The sequence below is a fragment of the Schistocerca nitens genome, chromosome 5 (genome assembly GCF_023898315.1).
Source record: "Schistocerca nitens isolate TAMUIC-IGC-003100 chromosome 5, iqSchNite1.1, whole genome shotgun sequence".
NCBI lineage: Eukaryota > Metazoa > Arthropoda > Insecta > Orthoptera > Acrididae > Schistocerca > Schistocerca nitens.
Genome location: NC_064618.1, coordinates 501,185,348 through 501,204,561, shown reverse-complemented (window position 1 = coordinate 501,204,561; position 19,214 = coordinate 501,185,348). Strand labels below are relative to the sequence as shown.

The window sequence follows — 19,214 nt, the reverse complement described above, 5'->3', positions numbered from 1 at the left end:
TCAGCGAAGTGGACCGAGGAAGGTTGACGATACCTTGAACCAAACTTCCTAGTGGCTGGATGCCATGCCGAGATATGGTGTAGCCCACATACTCAATGGACGGTTGGAAGAAGGTTGACTTATGCAGGTTGCAACGCAAGCCCACAGACCTGAATTTGAGAAAGAGGGTGCGAAGGTTGTGCAAGTGTTCCTTCGTGCTGCGGCCTGTGACAATTATGTCATCCAGGTAATTAATACAATGAGGGATTGTCGACGTGACATGCTCAAGTTAACGCTGGAATATCGCCGGGGCACTGGATATTCCAAAAGCCAACCGCTGGTATTGGTAAAGTCCAAACGGGGTGTTGACGACCGCCAGCCGTTTGGAGTCCTCATCAAGTGGTATCTGATGATAAGCCTCCGAAAGCTCGATTTTCGAAAAATATTGGCCTCCTGCTATGGCGGAGAACAATTCATCAGCACGAGGCAAAGGATAGGTGTCCACCACCAATTGGGAATTAATGGTGGCCTTGAAATCGCCACAAAGACGTAGGTTTCCCGAGGGCTTCTTGACAATAACGAGGGGCGAAGCCCACTCACTGGAAGAAATGGGAAGAACGACCCCTAGGGCTGTCAGCCGGTCTAGCTCTTCCTTTACCTGAGGGCGGAGAGCCAAGGGGATCTGTCTCGCGTGTAGAAAACGCGGGCGAGCCGACGCCTTCAACGTTAAGTGAGCTTCAAAATCGGAAACACGCCCCAGGCCCTCCTCAAAAATATCTGGAAAGTCTGAGATCAAAGATTCCAATGAGTGATAGGGAACGTCTTCGGAGACCAACTGTATGGTGTCAGCAATAGAAATACCGAAAGCTTGAAAGGCATCCAGGCCAAAAAGGTTAGCGGAGCTCGCATCACTGACAACAGTAAAAGTAATAGGCCGAGTGACTGATTTGTAAGTCACGTCGGTAGTGAATTGACCCATTAGGGGAATGAACTGTTTACCATAACCGCGTAGACGCCGGTAAACTGGCGCCAACGGGGGCGACCCAAGGTCGGTATAAGTTTGTGCATTCAACAACGAAACTGCCGCGCCCGTATCTACTTGCAGTTGTAACCGGCGCGACCGAACCGACACCTCGATAAAGAGTTTGCGTGCCGATGCGTTGGGAGCCTGGCCCGATGAAACTTCCTGAATGTCAACGTCCATGTCCTCTGTACTTGCTTCCTTTGATTCTTTCGAGGCCGAGCGGCAAACTTTAGCAATGTGACCTTTTTTATTATATTTGCGACAAACGGCCCAACGCCGGGGGCACTCTGACTGATCATGATGTATATAGCACGACGCACAGGACGGCAACAGGGGCCGGTGGCCGGAATTCTGTTTACGCGCCGTGCGGGAGCGGCCGTAACGGCCGGATTGTACCGCTCGCACGTCGTCCACCCCGGACACAGTGGACGCGGCCGCGCCGCCCTGAACCTCCGCGACGTCGCACCACGCTTCCAGCTGTTGACCTGCTGCGTGAGAGACTTCATACGATTGAGCAATGGACAGGACTTCCTCAAGGAAAGGGTCTTCTAACTGCAGGGCCCGTTGCCGGACCTCCCTATCAGGGGCCGAACGAACAATGACGTCGCGTACCATAACGTGGGCATACGACTCTCGCGACTGCTCCGTGACAAAATGACACTTGCGATTAAGACCGTGCAGGGTAGCGGCCCACGCCCGGTAAGACTGATGGGGCTGTTTCTTGCATTGATAGAACTCGACCCTAGCCGCCACAACATGCGTGCGGCGGCGATAATATGAAGACAGCAATGAACACAATGCGTCAAAAGACAAGGACGAGGGTTCCTGCAACGGCGCTAGCTGCCGCAAAACTTGATACAGCGAGGGAGATATCCAAGACAAGAAGAGAGCACGACATACCTCCGCATCGGCAACATGAAACGCCTGGAAATGCTGCCGAAGGCGATGTTCATATGCATCCCAATCCTCCGCCGTCTTGTCATACGGGTGAAGGGGAGGAGGGAACTGCGCCGGAGCAGATGGCGTGGAGAGCAACGCCGGAAGCACTTGTTTCATGGTGGCCATGAGCTCCGTCTGCTGCGCCACCAAAACCCGTACCAAATCCTCCATGCCGTGGAGAAGCTGCGAAACCGGAACAACGACGCAACACGCGAAAGAACGACCCTACTCGTCGCCAATTGTGTAGTAACACTGTTCACGTTACGTCGCACTTCACTTAGCGTAGACCGGGACTGTGTCCTAGGCATGCCCGATGTTAACTGACTGGGCACGGCCCGTGCTGCCGGAGTTGTTGTTGTTGTTCTTGTTGTTACGCCGGCAGAGGTCGCGTCCGAATTCTCGCGTGCCCTCTGGTGGACGGGACTCTACTTGCGGCAACTACCGCCCGTGACGCGCTGTGCCAATGTGCGCCTCCCGCGATCTTTCTGGTGGCTACTACAGCCTACTTTTAACTTTCCTAGTGCCCTACCTTTGGTGTTGGGCGACAATGCGTCAGCAGCGGCTTTATTTTTACATTTTTATTCATGAGGGTGCGTTTTATCATTTAATCTATGTTTTAACGTAATTTGTGCATTGTTGACGTGTGCTTTGTTTAGTGTGGAAAGAAGTCCTCAGTGTAAGAGAAATCATTCCGATCCTGCTGAATGTCAGACATTTAGTTGGAAAAGCCACCATGCCCAAGAGCTGTCCTATTTTCAAACATTTTTGCAGGTATGACCCAAGAAGACACTAGTGTGACAATTTTCTGTTGCTGTTGGAGAGAAGTAGCGTTTGAGTCACTATTGTTCTTAACCATTTTGTTACGTATTGCATTAAGTTTAGTAGGTGCTGCTTGTTTACTGGTGCAGAGCTTATCAGTTGATAAAATCAATATTATATGTGACTGTTGCTGTTTGCCAGCAGTAACAAATAACCAACACGTGATGGTATCAAGCAGTTCCCTTGAGAAAATATTGTGGGATACACAAAATGTGATGTGGCAGGAGACTTGAGAGCCATACATTGATTAGTGTTATACATAATGATCTTACTGAGACAGGCAGGAATAATGAGTAATTACAGTTTTTGTATGTGGAGGATACCAAGCCCAACACATCCCTGTGTTTCCTTGTAAGACCTGTGATTTTCTGTTGGAGCTCTCTCTTGTAGTCAGAAATCCACAATTGCAAGGTACATATCATCAGGAGAAATCAGAGCAGCACCTGGGATTAGTGGCCATCACAACAGGCTATTTACCCAAACCATTGGACAATGTTATAATGACGATGGTAATGATGATAATGTCCACCTTTACTGAACCTGAAATAAGAGTCAGGTAAATTGCTTGCTGTATCTATTGTGGGGTAGCGATTTATATCAGCCACTGTCTGTATAATTTTTCTGGAGGTAAAACATATCTTTTTACAAAAAAGGACTTCAATCTCCATGTCTGTATTTAGGACACACATTGTTACTACTGTTGTTCTCACTTTGAATGTAATTGCAATATTTTATAGTAACAGTTCACTTTTTCATGGTATTCTTTCTGCATGTAGTGTGTGCCATTTCTCATTCACATATGTTCTCTGGTTTCAGGTGAAAGGTTGTTGGGCAATTCGGAACATTGTGGCAAGAGAACGATCGCTGGCTCCTTTATTTCTTGAGATGGGTGTTGAAGAGCATCTGAATTCCATCATCAAAAAGCATGATAAAAGATGTGACTATGACGTAAAAGCTGCCCTGCGTGATTTGGGTTGTGAAGTTAAACTCATAGAACAGTGGACAGGAAAGGGAGGTGCTTTAAATTAATAATTTGCATGCAGACTTCCAAGTTGTGCTTCCTCATCGTAAATAACATCTATTTACATGAACATTTTGTAATTAACTCATTATATTAATGAATATTAATATAAAATCATTTGATTTTTGTGCTTGGTAAAACCAATAGCTCCATGGCGAGTTGTTATATTGCTATATATTTTCTAACAACTGGTGCAGTCCCTTTGTGTGCTGGTACCTATTTTTGGAAGCATCACATTTGACTCTGCACTGGTGACTAAAAATTTTGTTTTTTAGCTATCTAATTTTGTTAATTAATTTTAATATAGTACTGTTAACTGTGATTGACATTGTTAACAATAAATGAAAAGCAATTTATAATGTTTAATTTTTTGTTTACATTTTCAGATATTGTTTCTCTTTTTTGGTGAGTAGTCAGGCAGATTGTGTTCAAAACATATAAAATTGTATGCTCCCTCATAACTAGCTGGATGGACTAGTTCATACCTCCATGAAGGGGAATAGCATGCCACATGCGCTGCACTATTCAAATGAACCTTCAAATTGGTGCTTCCTACAGTTGTCATTGACTGATATTTATGCACTTCTTTCTAAGAGTGATTCAGATTTTTGATAATCAATAAATACTTAAAAATGTGAGCTTTAGAAGGAAAGGTAAATTTTACACTATTGGGCAACTAAAACATTTACAGTATGTGTAATAGAAGAGGAACATTATGTGACAGTTGTCAAAATAACAAAGTTGATGTAGTCAAAAAGAGAAATATGAGGAGTATGAAGTAGGTTCTGAGGGAGAGAACAATGGTTCTAAGCCACAAGTAAGAGAAGAAACAAGGTAGGCTGGAAGTAATTTAGAAGTAATAGGACTAAGAGCCAGTATACAACATCTAGAATAGTACTAGCTTTTGGTTGCTCAGAGATCAAAGATATGAGCTAACTGATAAACATGTAGCTGAGTACATATGTATATGAAGTATAAATTAAATTAGGACTGACAAGAATGTGAAGAAGATAGGTTTGGGGTGCAGTGGGGGAGAGGGGGGAGGGGGGGCAGGGGGAGGCAATGTTTACAAAGGAATATTCAGATTACACAAGGTTGGATCACCAACCAATACTTCTTCCACATTAGTTTAGCAAGACACTGTTAGTATGCTTTAAAGCATGCAATAAAAATGTAGTGTAACTGTGCTGCTACTGGATTATGATGGCATATTCTTCATAACCATGATGATAAATGAATGAATGTTTCCAGAACACAGCAGTTAATAATTGATTTGCTACTGCATCAAATATGGAGCTGAAGGGCATGCTGGCTTGTTTCGAGGAGTTAAATGTTATTCCAAAAATAGAGAGATAAAATTAAAATACTAAGTTATTAGAAAATGAAGCAGGTACTAATGAGAATAGACAGAGATAATGCCATTTTCAAATGAAAAAAGATTAAAAAATACTTTGTTTAAGGAAGTGGAGAAAGGCACAAATTAAGTCCAAATTGATGGTGACAGCCAGTATTTGTTGAAGAGACTAGGAAATATACAGAGTTATGAAGCATTGCTTTTTGTGGAGGGGGTTCGTATGAACTGAATTCATTTCACCTACAGAAATCCATACTGCCTTGCTCACCAACAGGATATTTAATGTTGTCAGTGTTAACACTGTGACTGTAGACATTCATCCTAACTAATAGTAGTATTACTAGCATAAAATGCTATGCAACATTTACATCTCACATTTGAACAGTGTCACAGGTCACATTTCCCCTGAGTCTAGTATGTGGAGTAGGAGTTCTTTATTTTAGGACACAATTTTTTTGTTTCTTATGTTGAAAAACTTTTCTTGTAGAAAGTGAAAATTGTGCTGTGGCGGGTTGTTAAGTCCTAATGCCGTATATCTCTACAAAGTTCTGTTTGACAATGAGTTGCTTTTTTGGGTGTAGGGACTTGCATCATCAGTGTAGTTCCCAGAAATGGAAAGCTTATCTGGGGATAGGAATAATACAATAGACAATGTGTAAAATAATTTAAAACACTATGAGATTGATTCTCATTAGCAGACCTCCTGTAAAGTAATGGGAATGAATGATTAGTAAAAGATAAGTACTCTTTAGTGACAGTTGTTATTGGGCTGCTGAGGGAAATGACTGATCATTTGTGCCACTGGCTACTAACACAGCAATATGTTTTGACTAAAACATGAATGTGAACACAGTCGTAGTAAAATGTTAATAACAAAATAATATATAATGCAGAGCATAAAAGCAAAGCAGTCTGGGATGTTATAAAAAAGGAAGCGGGAAGAGGCAAACAAACGCAGAATGACATACTGCTAAGGGAGAGGGATAAAGTAATAAATGACCCACAGCACTTAAAAACTATGTAAACGAGCATTTTTCAAGTACTGCAGAGAAGTTACAGCAAAAATTCCTCTAAACAAATACAACACTTGTAAATAATGTTGCACTAAACACAATGATGTTACTTCCAACCACAGAGAATGAAGTCAGTAAAACAATTCATAAACTAAAAAATAAAAAGTCAGTAGGCTTAGATGAAGTACAAGTGTGTGTATTGAAACAATGCATATAGATTATACAAGGCCCCTTAACAAGTATAATAAATGAATCCTTCACATCAGGGACATTTCCAGAGCAGTTAAAACAAGGAGGAGCTGTACCTTTGCTTAAGAAAGGTAATGCAGAAGACATAGAAAATTACAGGCCCATTTCCCTGCTGTCAGCATTCTCAAAAATAATACAAGCAATTATGAAAGACAGATTAACAAATTATCTGAATAAATACAATCTTTTAAGCAAATCACAGTTTGGTTTCTGAAGTGGCAAAAATACGGAGTCAGCCATAATAGAATTCTCAAAAGTTGTACTTGAGGCTCTTGATAAAGATGAGTGTGTCACAGGCATATTTTTGGATCTTTCCAAGGCATTTGATACAGTCAACCACAAGATTTTTTTAAATAAATTAGAAGCATTAGGAATAAGAGAGGTAGCTAATGACTGGTTTCGATCATACCTAACAGATAGGGTAGAGATAACACATACTTTAAATAGATCTAAACATTTAGTAAAACACTTAATACATTAATATAATTAATATAGGGGTTCTGCAAGATAGCATATTAGGACCAATACTGTTCCTGATATACATCAATGACTTTCCCAGTAGTGTTACTCATGGTGAAAAAATCCTCTTCACTGATGACAGCAATATTATAGTCACTGAAAAAACAAGAGAACTCCTTGCCGAGAAAGCAAACGAAACTCTCAAGGAAGTTTATGATTAGTCAATAAGTAATAAAGTGACATTGAACATAAAGAAAACTAATGCCATGAATTTCAGTTTGAAGAGTAAAAATGAAAATGTTGAATTAAATGTAGATGGCACCTCTATAGACTGTGTAATAAATGCAAAATTTCTAGGAATGAATATTGATTCTCAGTTGAAGTGGTGCGAACACACAAAGGTACTTGCAAACAGAAGGTCATCAGCATGTTATGCCCTTAGAATTCTATCATCAGTGTGTAACATGTAGTGTCTTTTAGTTACATATTATTCATATGTACACTCAATTCTTAGCTATGGCATTCTTTTTTGGGGAACAAATGCACAAAATATGAAGACAATTTTCAAACTCCAGAGAAGAGCCATAAGAATAATTACCAAAAATAATAGTAATTACCAAAAATAATAGTTGAGCTCATTGTAGAGATCTATTCAGAACACTGGGGATTTTAACTGCTCCATGTGAATACATTTACCAGTCAGTTGTACACATAAAAAATAACATTGGTAATTACTGCACAAACATCTCTGCCCGTGACCATGCAACAAGAGATAGACTCAACGTACATTTACCAAGAAAAAATAAACATAAAACTCAAAACAGCATTTTCTACCAAGGAATAAAACTGTACAATAAATTACCAAAAGAGATTAAAGAAATTGCAAAAATACACTTATTTAAAAAGGCAATTAGAAAGTACCTGTTATGCAATACATTTTATACATTGAAGGATTACTTAGCTAAAACACAGTAGGCATTTGATAAAAAATATTTTACAAATAAATAATGATAATAATAATAATAATAATAATAATGATTATAAAATATCCAACATTCCACATAACACCTCCCCTTTATGCTTTTTCCTTCTTTTTTCCTTTCTAAAAATACTTAACCCCAAACTATGCATAGCACAATACTAACACCTCTTCCTCTTTCTGAGCTCAACATCTCACACATTATGGAGGGATGCTGACTCAGCTTTTCAGGATAGCAAATGGGAAGTTGCGGTACAGAAAATGGCCCAGAGATCACCAGCGTGTGTGCCTGCGTGTAGTGAGTGAAGTATTATGAAACGTGTGTATAGTGTGTGCAGTGACTGATAGATATGAGTGAACAATGTGGCATTATATTATTTAATAAGTTATTTGTAAAAAGAAGTATTGTATACCAGGAGTAAATCTAATGATTGTCTCTAACTAGAAGTCTGTAAATATATGTGTATATGAATTAGCTTATTTCAGATTGATCTATATTTGTAAATACTTTGACATGTCCTATATCCTTGTAAAAACAGATCTACGGATGAATAAAGCTACTACTACTACTACTACTACTACTACTACTACTGTCTCAGCTTGTGTTTGTATCTTATTGCGGTATGTGAGTGAGTACTTCCTGTCTTCGCTGGCTGCGGTGGTCTCGCGGTTCTAGGCGCTCAGTCCGGAACCGCGCGGCTGCTACGGTCGCAGGTTCGAATCCTGCCTCGGGCATGGATGTGTGTGATGTCCTTAGATTAGTTAGGTTTAAGTAGTTCTAAGTTCTAGGGGACTGATGACCTAGGATGTTAAGTCCCATAGTGCTCAGAGCCATTTGAACCATTTGAACTTAGCAGCACATCATTCACCAATGCAGCTGTCTAGAGATGAGATTTGTCATCTAAAATCTGGGAAGCATTACCAATGCCACCTGCATACGATAAAACGAAGGCAGGAGAATGTCGTCTATGTCTACATACGTCAAGCTGTCAAAGGACCTTTTCAAATAAATGTAGATTAATTAGATCATCAGTGTTGATCTCAGCTTACACCACTAGTCTGCCACAACAATATCGTGATGTTTTGCACACAAACATGTCATTCTGAATTTTTCATCCCAAAATGCAACTGTGTTGTCAGGCTCAGTGATAACTCAAGACTAGTTAGAGAATAAAAATATGGCTACATTTGTGTGCTTTCCCTCCATGACATCACATCCATATAGTGTGTTGGACATTAAGGTGTCACACTATTAATGAGAAATACACCATTGGCCTTTGTGCTCACTGGGGAAAAAACTGATTTCCTTTGCTAGGATCACTGTGTTTCTATGAGTACTTTTTCTGGCTAGCCATTAACAGAAGGTAACAGTGCTCATGGGTGTTCTAGTCCTTTAGCATTTTCAGCTGTGTCCTATGCTTTGAAAGTGAATCCATAATTGTATGTGATGTTGTAATATGGTTTACAGTAATAGCATTATCAGCACATCACACTGTATTTGACCAACTCATATTCTACCAGTAGTTAGCAATAACACATATTGCAGATTCATAGTAGTGGCTATACTAGTATTGAAATAAGCACTAACATGTAACACTGTCACTCATTTCAAGAGCTCATGTCTTGTTTATCAAGACTAGTTAAGCCTCTTTGTGAAGTTGTATTGCATGGCTACCTGTTAGTTGCACCAGGCATATTACTCTACCTGCATTGTATCCCAATGTCATGACTGACCCCATATGTGTTGCAGTTGTTGTAGTTGCAGACACTGTACTTGGCTCAAATGGTTCAAATGGCTCTGAGCACTATGGGACTTAACATCTATGGTCATCAGTCCCCTAGAGCTTAGAACTACTTAAACCTAACTAACCTAAGGACATCACTGTACTTGATGAAGTAAACAGATCCAAGTATGCTGCCATGAGATTCACTGCTTTGTCTTTAAATTTGAAGACATCTCTTTTCTTTTCTTTGAAGGAATAGCACTAATTGTTAACACTTTATATGAATAACTCTGACTGACTCCGTAAGGTCATAATTAGATGCCACTAGAAAAATCTTTGCATATTTGCCAGTTTTCTTTTAATGTCATAACTCCTAATGTACTGAAACATTTCTTTACACTGTTCTACATGTAATAATTATTTTCTATATCATTGTGCAACTTTCTTATCTCCAAGATTGTTCCTTCATTAGTTTTATGAGGAATACATGTTTTTTGTCAATGATGTTTCTTGAATCACTATTTTCTTTTTAGATGGAGGAACTATATTTCATTATGAGACTGACTATGATACTCTCTATCTTAGTCACTATTTTTGTTAATTTGTTTTATTTGACACTATAAGATAAAATTATCATGTCTATTAATGAATGCATGAAATATAATCATGATATTTAATTGAATTGTGCATATTGAAGAATGACTACCAAGAGTTGGTGGAATGGTAAGACAATGAACACTCACACAGGACAATGAAAGCTCAAATCCGTGTCCATCCATTTGCATTTAGTTTTCCATGGTTCAATAAATCACTAAAAAGAGTTGTTGGATTGTCCCTTCAAAAAGGAGACTGCCAATTTCTTTCCTTTCCCATCCTTCCCCAAGCCATACTTGTCATCTGTTTTTAATGACTTCACCTTCCACAAGACACTAAACTTGAGTCTTACCTCTTCCTTGGAGAGAGAGAGAGAGAGAGAGAGAGAGAGAGAGAGAGAGAGAGAGGGTAGGGGGTGGAGGTAAATACTGCAAAGATAACATTTTATTACAAATTCATTTACTTATATTTCCATGCTGATAACATTTTACATTACTTTGTGTGATAAAAATTACAGAATTACAGTTTTGAAGTGTTGCATAAAGGGAGAATACTTGAACTGGCATGCTTTATTATAAGAGGAGAATTTGATTTTGTAGAAAACTAAGAAAGGAAATGTCTAGTTGAGAACATTGTACATGCATTGATGATTCTACACCACAGTTCCGTCTGCAGAAGACACACACATCCGGTTTTAAGAGTTCCACTGATTCAGCAGAATGAGTAGTATTCATTTGTCTGCACGCACATTCACCAAGTAATGCACAGCAACTCATGTTCATTTTGTCCACACTTGAGTCATAGTTGAGAATTGTGTAGCCCTCATCCAGGGGAATTTGCTTTCCGCTGCAGCTCCTGCTGGATCTGCAGGAAGGACTTGCCCTTGGTCTCAGGGAGCACAAGTAACACGAAGACAAAACCGAGTGCACAGCAGACAGCGAATGCCCAGAAGGCGACATGCTCTCCCAACTCCGGTGCGTCGGCCACCACTTGGAAGAGCCGCATCACGGCAAACCCATACAGGCCCAGAACAACTGTCATCAGGCACGTACCCACACCTTTCACCGATGGGTGCAGCAGCTCTGCTGGGACCACCCATGTCAGCGGCCCGATGCCCAGTGAGTTGAAAACCTAAACACACACACCAATCATCAGTTCCATCATCATGTTGCCTTCCTCTGCCCTTTTCATTCCTTTATTCATCTACCACTGATGATGTACATGATATAGGTTTTAATGTGTGGACAGTAATACTTTAAAAATTAGACATTACATTTATCAAAAATTAGCAGTTTGGTTTAGGATATGACACTATTATGGAAATCTTGTTTTTCATAAACACAGATGCCAATGTATAGGTACTGCAAATAACTCTCAAAGGAATGATATGATATGTTTCTCACTGCAACAGTTGCAAGAAATTAGTATGTTTGAAACTAGGAGGGCTGGCTGTGGTCCTCCGTGCACACACTGTGCTCTTGATTTTGATGACGACGTCCTTGATCACATGGAAGAGAACTTAAGGACAAGTACTTGAAACATTGCCCATACCATATCCTCCTACAGAACACTGGTCACAACTCATTGCCTCCAAATAGTACAGTTGAAGTTTTTACTAGTTGCTTTATTGAGAGGAGACAGGCTTTAATACTGATAGATGGCACAAGTAATATGTTTTTTTAATTTGAAACGTGGCTGGGATGACACTGTTTGGAATTCTTATAATTGTTCTCACTGCTTTTTTGCCACATAAACACTGTTTTTGTAGGATTTTAATTTACATAGTAAGTAAATCACTCTTTATAGTATAATGCACTTTTGGTCTGTGTGTGCATCCCATTTCAGTTTTGGGCCCAATTGAATTAATAGTAGTCTGACAGATTTCCACTCATTTATCTTTTCACTTTGTTTGTGGATGTAGTAATATATTGTTTAATATTTGATCCTTTTTTTTTTGTAGCCATTGTGTAAGCACATCCACCATTATCTGCGGTCTCCTTTTCATTTCATCTGTATTGTGACTGGGTACTAGGGCTGTATGATCAGCATATGTTACTGACTCAGAGGACAAAGAAGTAGGTGGTTCATTCATGTGTAAAAGAAAGAGAAAAGGGCCCAGGATATAATCTTTAAGCATGCCTATATTAACAAGTAGGGCATTTGATCTACAATTATTTACAGTGACAGCGTGTCTCCCATCTAACAGATGCGATTTGATTAATGATAATTCATTGACCTTGATTCCATATTCTTAAAATTTAAATATTAGGACATAAAGTGATGTAGTGTCAATTACTTTGCTCAGATTGAGGAGCATAGCACAGGCAAAAGAATGCTTTTCAAAGGATTCCAGATCATCTGCAACCAGAGATTTTACAGCTTCAATGGCATAAAGCCATATAGCCTTAGCTTCTTGTTCTCAAAGAAGCTGCATAGTCGCTCTTTTATGCTGTGTATTGCGGCCTTAGATGCAATCAGAATAAGGGACATTGGCATTTTAACTGTCAGGACTGTTTTTGTCTCCTTCCTTATAAACTGGGAGAACAGTTGTGTACTTTGAGCCATCAGTGACTTTTCCAACTTGAAATATGCAGTTTATAAGCTAAGGCAGAGGAAACAGTATAATGTCAATTAAATGTTTTAGGATATAATTTGATAAGCCATAGGTATTTTCACTCTGTAGCTTACCTAGTTTGGAAACAGTTCAGTGTCCAATTTTTCAACTAACCTGAGTGCACTTATGTCTCAAATCAGGTAGTCTTCTATTGTCCAAAGAACCTTCAGAATTTTCATATATTTTTGAAGTAGCAGATTTTCCCTGATTTGAACAGTTTATGAAGAAGTTATTTAGCAAACCTCAGGTGAAACTGAAGTCACATGCTTGTTTCTGTGTTTTTGTGCTGTTTCTGTGTTTTCTGGGCTGCTTTGGATTTGTTGAGACTTTTCAGTGAAGATATCATTGGCTCTCCTGTTTGCTGCTTGCATTTATGTCATGTATATATTTTTTGCTGTCCTATATCCCTGCTTCAAATAGGATAGCCAGCTTTTATCATTGTGTACAAGGCTAAAAGTTTTTCTCTGAGTTCCTTTAGGTAAGGAGTTCATGGATCTCTTTGTATTCTCTTTTCTTCTTTTGATAGTGTGTTCTCAAACCCTATTACAAACATTAACAAAAAATCTTTAAAATATTCACAGAATGAAAAAAAAATCACAATATACAAAACATCAACAACATTTACACATTTTTCAAAAATATTCAAAAATAACCTTGAAATAATTATTGAAAATTGAGCTCAAAATAATTATCCAAAATTGGAAAATGTTAAAATGTGAAATTTGATCCTTTTTTCCAGAGTATTAAACAAAATTAAACACTGAACAGAATTAAATGACAAATCTTTAATTTTGACCATGTAAATAAATATAATAGTCCACACTGTAGTATTTTGTGGGAATGTTCTTTGTAATGAAACAGTAATAATATTGTCACAGAAGAAGCTGAGTAGAGACATGGTGTAGTTGTTATGATACTAAACTGTTGCACCAAGGGTCGTGAGTTCAAAACTCACCTGGACTGTAGAATTTTAATTTCTATATTCGGTTTGAGTATATTCTAGAAGTATCCGCAAATGTAAAGAATCATTGTACTGGAATGTTCTGTAGCTGTATATATACTGTATGTGTTCTGGCCGGAGGCAGTTCGCTCCGCACTCTTGTATGTGCAATTGCTGAATAAACCTTCGTTAAGTGATGTTAGTGTTTGTCATTCAGCTACTTCCACCTTCTTCTACGTGACATTATTCTAGTGGAGGCACTGGGTATTGGAACTTCTGGTAGCACACAATATTGACGACATAGTGGCTCCCATCAGGCCACGACAGAGCCGCCATTTACGTGGCGAGAAACCTGAGTTCGAGCCATACTCAGCAGATCACAATCTACCAGAGACAGAAGAAGAAGAGGACGTTACGATGACAGCAACTGTGCCACCACATGAGACATCCTTCCGGGTTCTCTGGGGACGATGGCCAAGATCCAAACAAGTGGCTGATGGTATATGAGTGTATAGCCAAATTTAACAAATGGGATAACACCGTGTGTTTGGCTAATGTATTTTTCTACTTGGAGGGCACTGCCAAGCAATGGTATGAGAACAACAAGAAGTTCACAAGCTGGGAAGTATTCCAGATGTAACTGCGCAAGTATTTCGGCGACACACAACAACAGAAGTGCAAGGCTGAAGATAAATTAAAGTGCAGTGCACAGCGTCCAGGAGAAACTAAAGCATCTTACATTCAAGACGTCGGGGAGCTGTGTAAAATAGTGGATCCCAGAATGGAGGAGGAAGATAAGATTGCACATCTCATGAAGGGTGTTTATTAGGATATGTATCGATCCCTACTCCCGAAGGAGGTTTTGACAGCAGATAACTTCATAAAATGGTGCCAGTGTATCGGGACAATGCATCGAAAAAGAATTACATGCAAGAAGTTTGAACAGCTTCCAAATGGCGTTTCGATATCTGTGATGGGGGAAGCAACTGATTTTGCAAGTGTTCTTCTACAGACAGTGAGAGAGGAAGTTCAGAAGGCACTTTGTTTGCACAGCGAACAAAAAAACGGAGACGATTCAAGAGATCATAAGGGAGGAAGTGGAACAGACATTGAATGCAATCACTTGTCCTTCATTTCCCTTTAAAACGGTGAGAAATTCGAGACCCAAGCAGAGTTATATTCCTACAATGCCACATGAGGAACCTGTTTGGGCACCAAGGAGGACTGACGTCCGGAGGACGCAGGATAACCAACCAGTATGTTTCCACTGTGGACGACCGGGACTTGTGGCGCGCTTTGTCGAGAAAGATGACGGATATTTGATGACGCCCGTGCCAGAAGACAGCAGACCGATCTTAGCCGACGCCAACTCCGGAATGACGATGATGAGCAACATGTGGGTAGAGGACGACGTAGGTCACCATCGCCGCAAGCTAGCCGCTGGAGAGGATGCTCCCCGACACGTCGATCAAGGCCTCCATCACTGTTTAGAAGCTCCAGCCGATCACCTATCTGCCGCAACCTTGAAAACTAAAGGGTGGAACCTTCCTTGGAGGTGAGGCCACTGAAGAGAAAAATCCTCTGCTGTTGATCACTACAAACTACGTTGATATCCTCATGGATGGCTAACCAGCCCAAGCTCTTGTGGACTCTGGAGCATCATATTCAGTCATTTCAGAGAAGTACCACCGCCAGTTGCAGAAAACTATATTTGTCGACAACAAAACACCTCTGCTGAAAGGTGGCTAATGGGAAATATGTAAGACCTACAGGAAGATGTACCATTCATGTGGGTATAAGTGATCTTACACAGCCCATAGTAGTGTAGTCATGACGTCATTCTCGAATGGGGCTTTTTGAAAGCTCCTCAGGCAATTATGGATTGTGGTCACTTGAAGATTATGCTAGACGAGATGAGATACTGTGGACAGGAAGATGCGCATCTGAGTGTGTGGAGACTGTATGTGCTGGATGAAGTGATCATTCCTGCAGTCAGTGCTAGAAAGGTAACTGTCATGTGTCATTCCATGCAGCACCCCATGGATCTTGTAGTGGAATGTAAGAGAAGCATACTACTGGAGAATAACTTGGTCATCCCAGCCTCTGCCATCTCGTTTAAGAACAGATTCAGTGAATTGTGGATAGTTAACTGTTGCTGAGAACCGCAGATCCTTCCAAGACACTTGTGTAGTAAACGCTGAGTCAGTAATTGCAGAACTCCCATACCGAGTCTTTGGGTGAAATTAGCGCTACCACTACGAGACAAGATCTTCTAGCTTGACTATCACCAAATCTCACTAAGGAATAACAGAAGAAGCTACTTGCCATTTTTCAAGAGTTCTCTGAATGCTTCAATCCACAGGTGAAGAGGAAATTAGACAAATTGACGATGAAGCACCGGATTAGCACTGGAGACCATCAACCAATAAACCAGAGAGCATACTGTGTGTCAGTAACAGAACTTCAAATAATTTGCGATGAGGTAGAGAAAATGATGACGAATGACATCATTCAGCCTTTGCAGAGCCCATGGTTGTCACCAGTGGTCCTCGTTAGGAAGAAGTATGGCAGTTGGCGCTTTTGTGTTGATTACAGGAAGCTTAATAAGATAACTAAAAAGAAGGTTTACCCTCGTCCACGAATTGACGATACACTATATTGTCTGAAGGGGGCTAAGTTTTTCTCAACCATGGACATGTATTCAGGATACTGGCAGATCGAAGTAGATTAGGCTGATTGTGAGAAAACTCCATTCGTCACTCCTGAGGCCCTGTATGAGTTTAAGGTAATGCCGTTTGATTTGTGTAATGCACCAGCAAGTTTTGAATGGATGATGGATAATCTTCTATGTCACCTGAAGTGGACGATGTGTCTTTGTTATTTAGATGACATTATAGCGTTCTCAGAGAAATTTGATGAACATATAAAAAGACTGAGGGCCATTCTTAAGTGTCTCCAACAAGGCGGACTTAAACTTAACCCAATAAAATGTCTCTTTCGAGCAAAAGAAATCAAAATACTTGGACACCTTGTGTCAAACGAAGGTGTGCGGCCAGACCCAGAAAAGGTGAGAGCTATAACGGAATTTCCTATTCCTAAAAGTATTAGAGATGTGAGAAGCTTCCTCGGATTATATTCTTATTATCGTCGTCTTATTAAAGACTTTTGTATCAAAGCCAGGCCACTCCAAGAGTTGTTAAAAGCTGCTGCTAAATTTATCTGGGGTGGTGCTCAACAAGATTCTTTCAATGTGCTGCGAAAAGCTCTGACGACTGACCCTGTACGTGGTCTGTATGATGAGAGAGCACCTACAGAACTACACACAGATGCCAGTGGGTATGGGATCGGTGCTGTTATGGTGCAAATTTCGGATGGAAAAGAGAAGGTTAAAGCCTATGCTTCTAGGACACTTACAAAAGCCGAGAGAAACTACTCAACTACAGAAGGAGAATGTCTTGCTGTGATCTGAGCCATGTGTAAATTTTGACAGTATTTCTTTGGAAGGCCATTCTCAGTTGTTACAGACCATGATTCACTTTGTTGGTTGACAGGTCTTAAGGATCCAACAGGACAACTCGCCAGGTGGGCACTACGTCTTAAAGAGTATGAGATTAGCATAGTGTACAAAAGTGGAAGAAAACACCAAGATGCCGACTGTCTCTCAAGAAACCCTGTGCAATACCATCAAGACTTTGAAGAAGACAGTGACTGTCTTGCTGCACTCCAGGATGTCTCTGCTGAGCAGAAGGACGATGCCAAGATATCTCAAATTATGCATGCCCTAAATCGGTCAGAGGATGTGAAAGGACAATTTAAGGTAGTTAATGGATTGCTTTGTAAGAAAAACTTCGATCCATTTGGAAAGAGGTGGCTACCAGTGATTCCTAAACACATGCACTTAGACATTCTACAAAAATTCCATGACACACCTGAGGCCGGACATTTGGGATTTATTAAGACATACGATAGAATCTGCAAGAGATTTTTCTGGCCAGGTTTATTTAAGAGTGTCCGTCACTATGTGTCTCACTGTCAAGAGTGCCAGAGGAGAAAGGCAGTTCCTCAGAAACCACCTGGCCGACTCGTACCAATTCCACCAGCCAAAACACCTTTTCAGTGTGTTGGGATTGACCTCCTCAGACGATTTCTAATGTCTGCTAGTGGCAATAGATGGATTATTGTTTGCACTGATTATCTGACACACTATGCCATTACAAAGGCCATGAAAACAGCCGAAACATCTGAGGTAGCCAAATTCATCATGGAAGACATTGTATTAAAACACAGTGCCCCAATGTCGTTAATTACAGATTGAGGGAAAGTTTTTCAATTGAATCTTGTGACAGAGATAAACCCTCATCACACAATGACTGCCTACCATCCGCAAAATAACGGGCTTACTGAATGCCGTAATAAGACCTTGGCCAACATGCTATCAATGTTCGTCAATGTTGAGCAGAGCAACTGGGATGAGGTGCTACCTTTTGTGACATTTGCCTACAACACAGCTAAACAAGACACCACAGTATTTACACCATTTTTCCTGGTGCATGGGCGTGAGGCGACTACGACGATGGACACTGTGTCTCCGTTACACCCTGATGACATGGACGAGGACTACATCAACCAGGTGTTAACCAGAGCTGAGGAAGCTCGGCAGTTAGCTCACCTTCGTATGCTGCAGGCTTAAGAAAATGATCGCCGAAGGTATGACGCAAGCCACCACCCTGTTGTCTACCAGCCTGGTGACCTCATCTGAATCTTCACTCCTTTTCGGAAGGTTGATTTCTCTGAGAAGCTCCTCAGGCACTACTTTGGACCTTATAAGGTTGTAAGACAGTTGTCTGATGTTACTTATGAAGTTGCAGATTTAGATCCCGGCACAAGATGACGAAAGATCAGAGATACTGTCCATGTCCTTTGAATGAAGCCCTACAAAGATTCTGCAACCCAGGGAATATTCAAAGCTCCGGTGACAGGCATCAAGCGGAAAGGTGATAAAGAGCGTAGCAGCAAAAGAAGTTCTAAGAAGATCACCGCCAGGGCAAGCACCAGTCATCGGGAGCTGGAGTATGCAGGACTGATGACTCATTCCCGGACTAGGAGGACGTAACACCGAGACGCTGTTCTCTTAGGAGGGAGCAGTGTCACAGAAGAAGCTGAGTAGAGACGTGGTGTAGTTTTTATGATACTAAACTGTTGCACCGAGGGTCCTGAGTTCAAAACTCACCTGGACTGTAGAATTTTAATTTCTATATTCGGTTTGAGTACATTCTAGAAGTGTCCACAAATGTAAAGAATCATTGTACTGGAATGTTCTGTAGCTGTATATATACTGTATGTGTTCTGGCCGGAGGCAGTTCGCTCCGCGCTCTTGTATGTGCAAGTGCTGAATAAACCTGTGTTAAGTGAAGTAAGTTTTCGTCATTCAGCTGCTTACACCTTCTTCTACATGACAATATATTTACAAGATGTTGGATATCTTGAAACTGATTCTATGGATATT

The 19,214-nt window shown here is 40.5% G+C and overlaps 2 protein-coding genes across 2 annotated transcripts in view; one reads left to right on the top strand and one right to left on the bottom strand.

The window, feature by feature from the left end:
• Positions 1-4,148, top strand: part of LOC126259785 (armadillo repeat-containing protein 6 homolog) — a 108,938-nt gene extending 104,790 nt beyond the window's left edge. The window contains exon 6 of the mRNA XM_049956793.1: positions 3,578-4,148. Coding sequence (XP_049812750.1) covers positions 3,578-3,790 — 213 coding nt within the window. The 3' untranslated portion in view covers positions 3,791-4,148. The remainder of the gene's footprint in view (positions 1-3,577) is intronic.
• A 6,476-nt stretch (positions 4,149-10,624) lies between these two features.
• The window catches only part of LOC126259498 (facilitated trehalose transporter Tret1-like), a 134,070-nt gene continuing 125,480 nt past the window's right edge, over positions 10,625-19,214 (bottom strand). Inside the window, exon 5 of the mRNA XM_049956346.1 lies at positions 10,625-11,285. Coding sequence (XP_049812303.1) covers positions 10,977-11,285 — 309 coding nt within the window. The 3' untranslated portion in view covers positions 10,625-10,976. The remainder of the gene's footprint in view (positions 11,286-19,214) is intronic.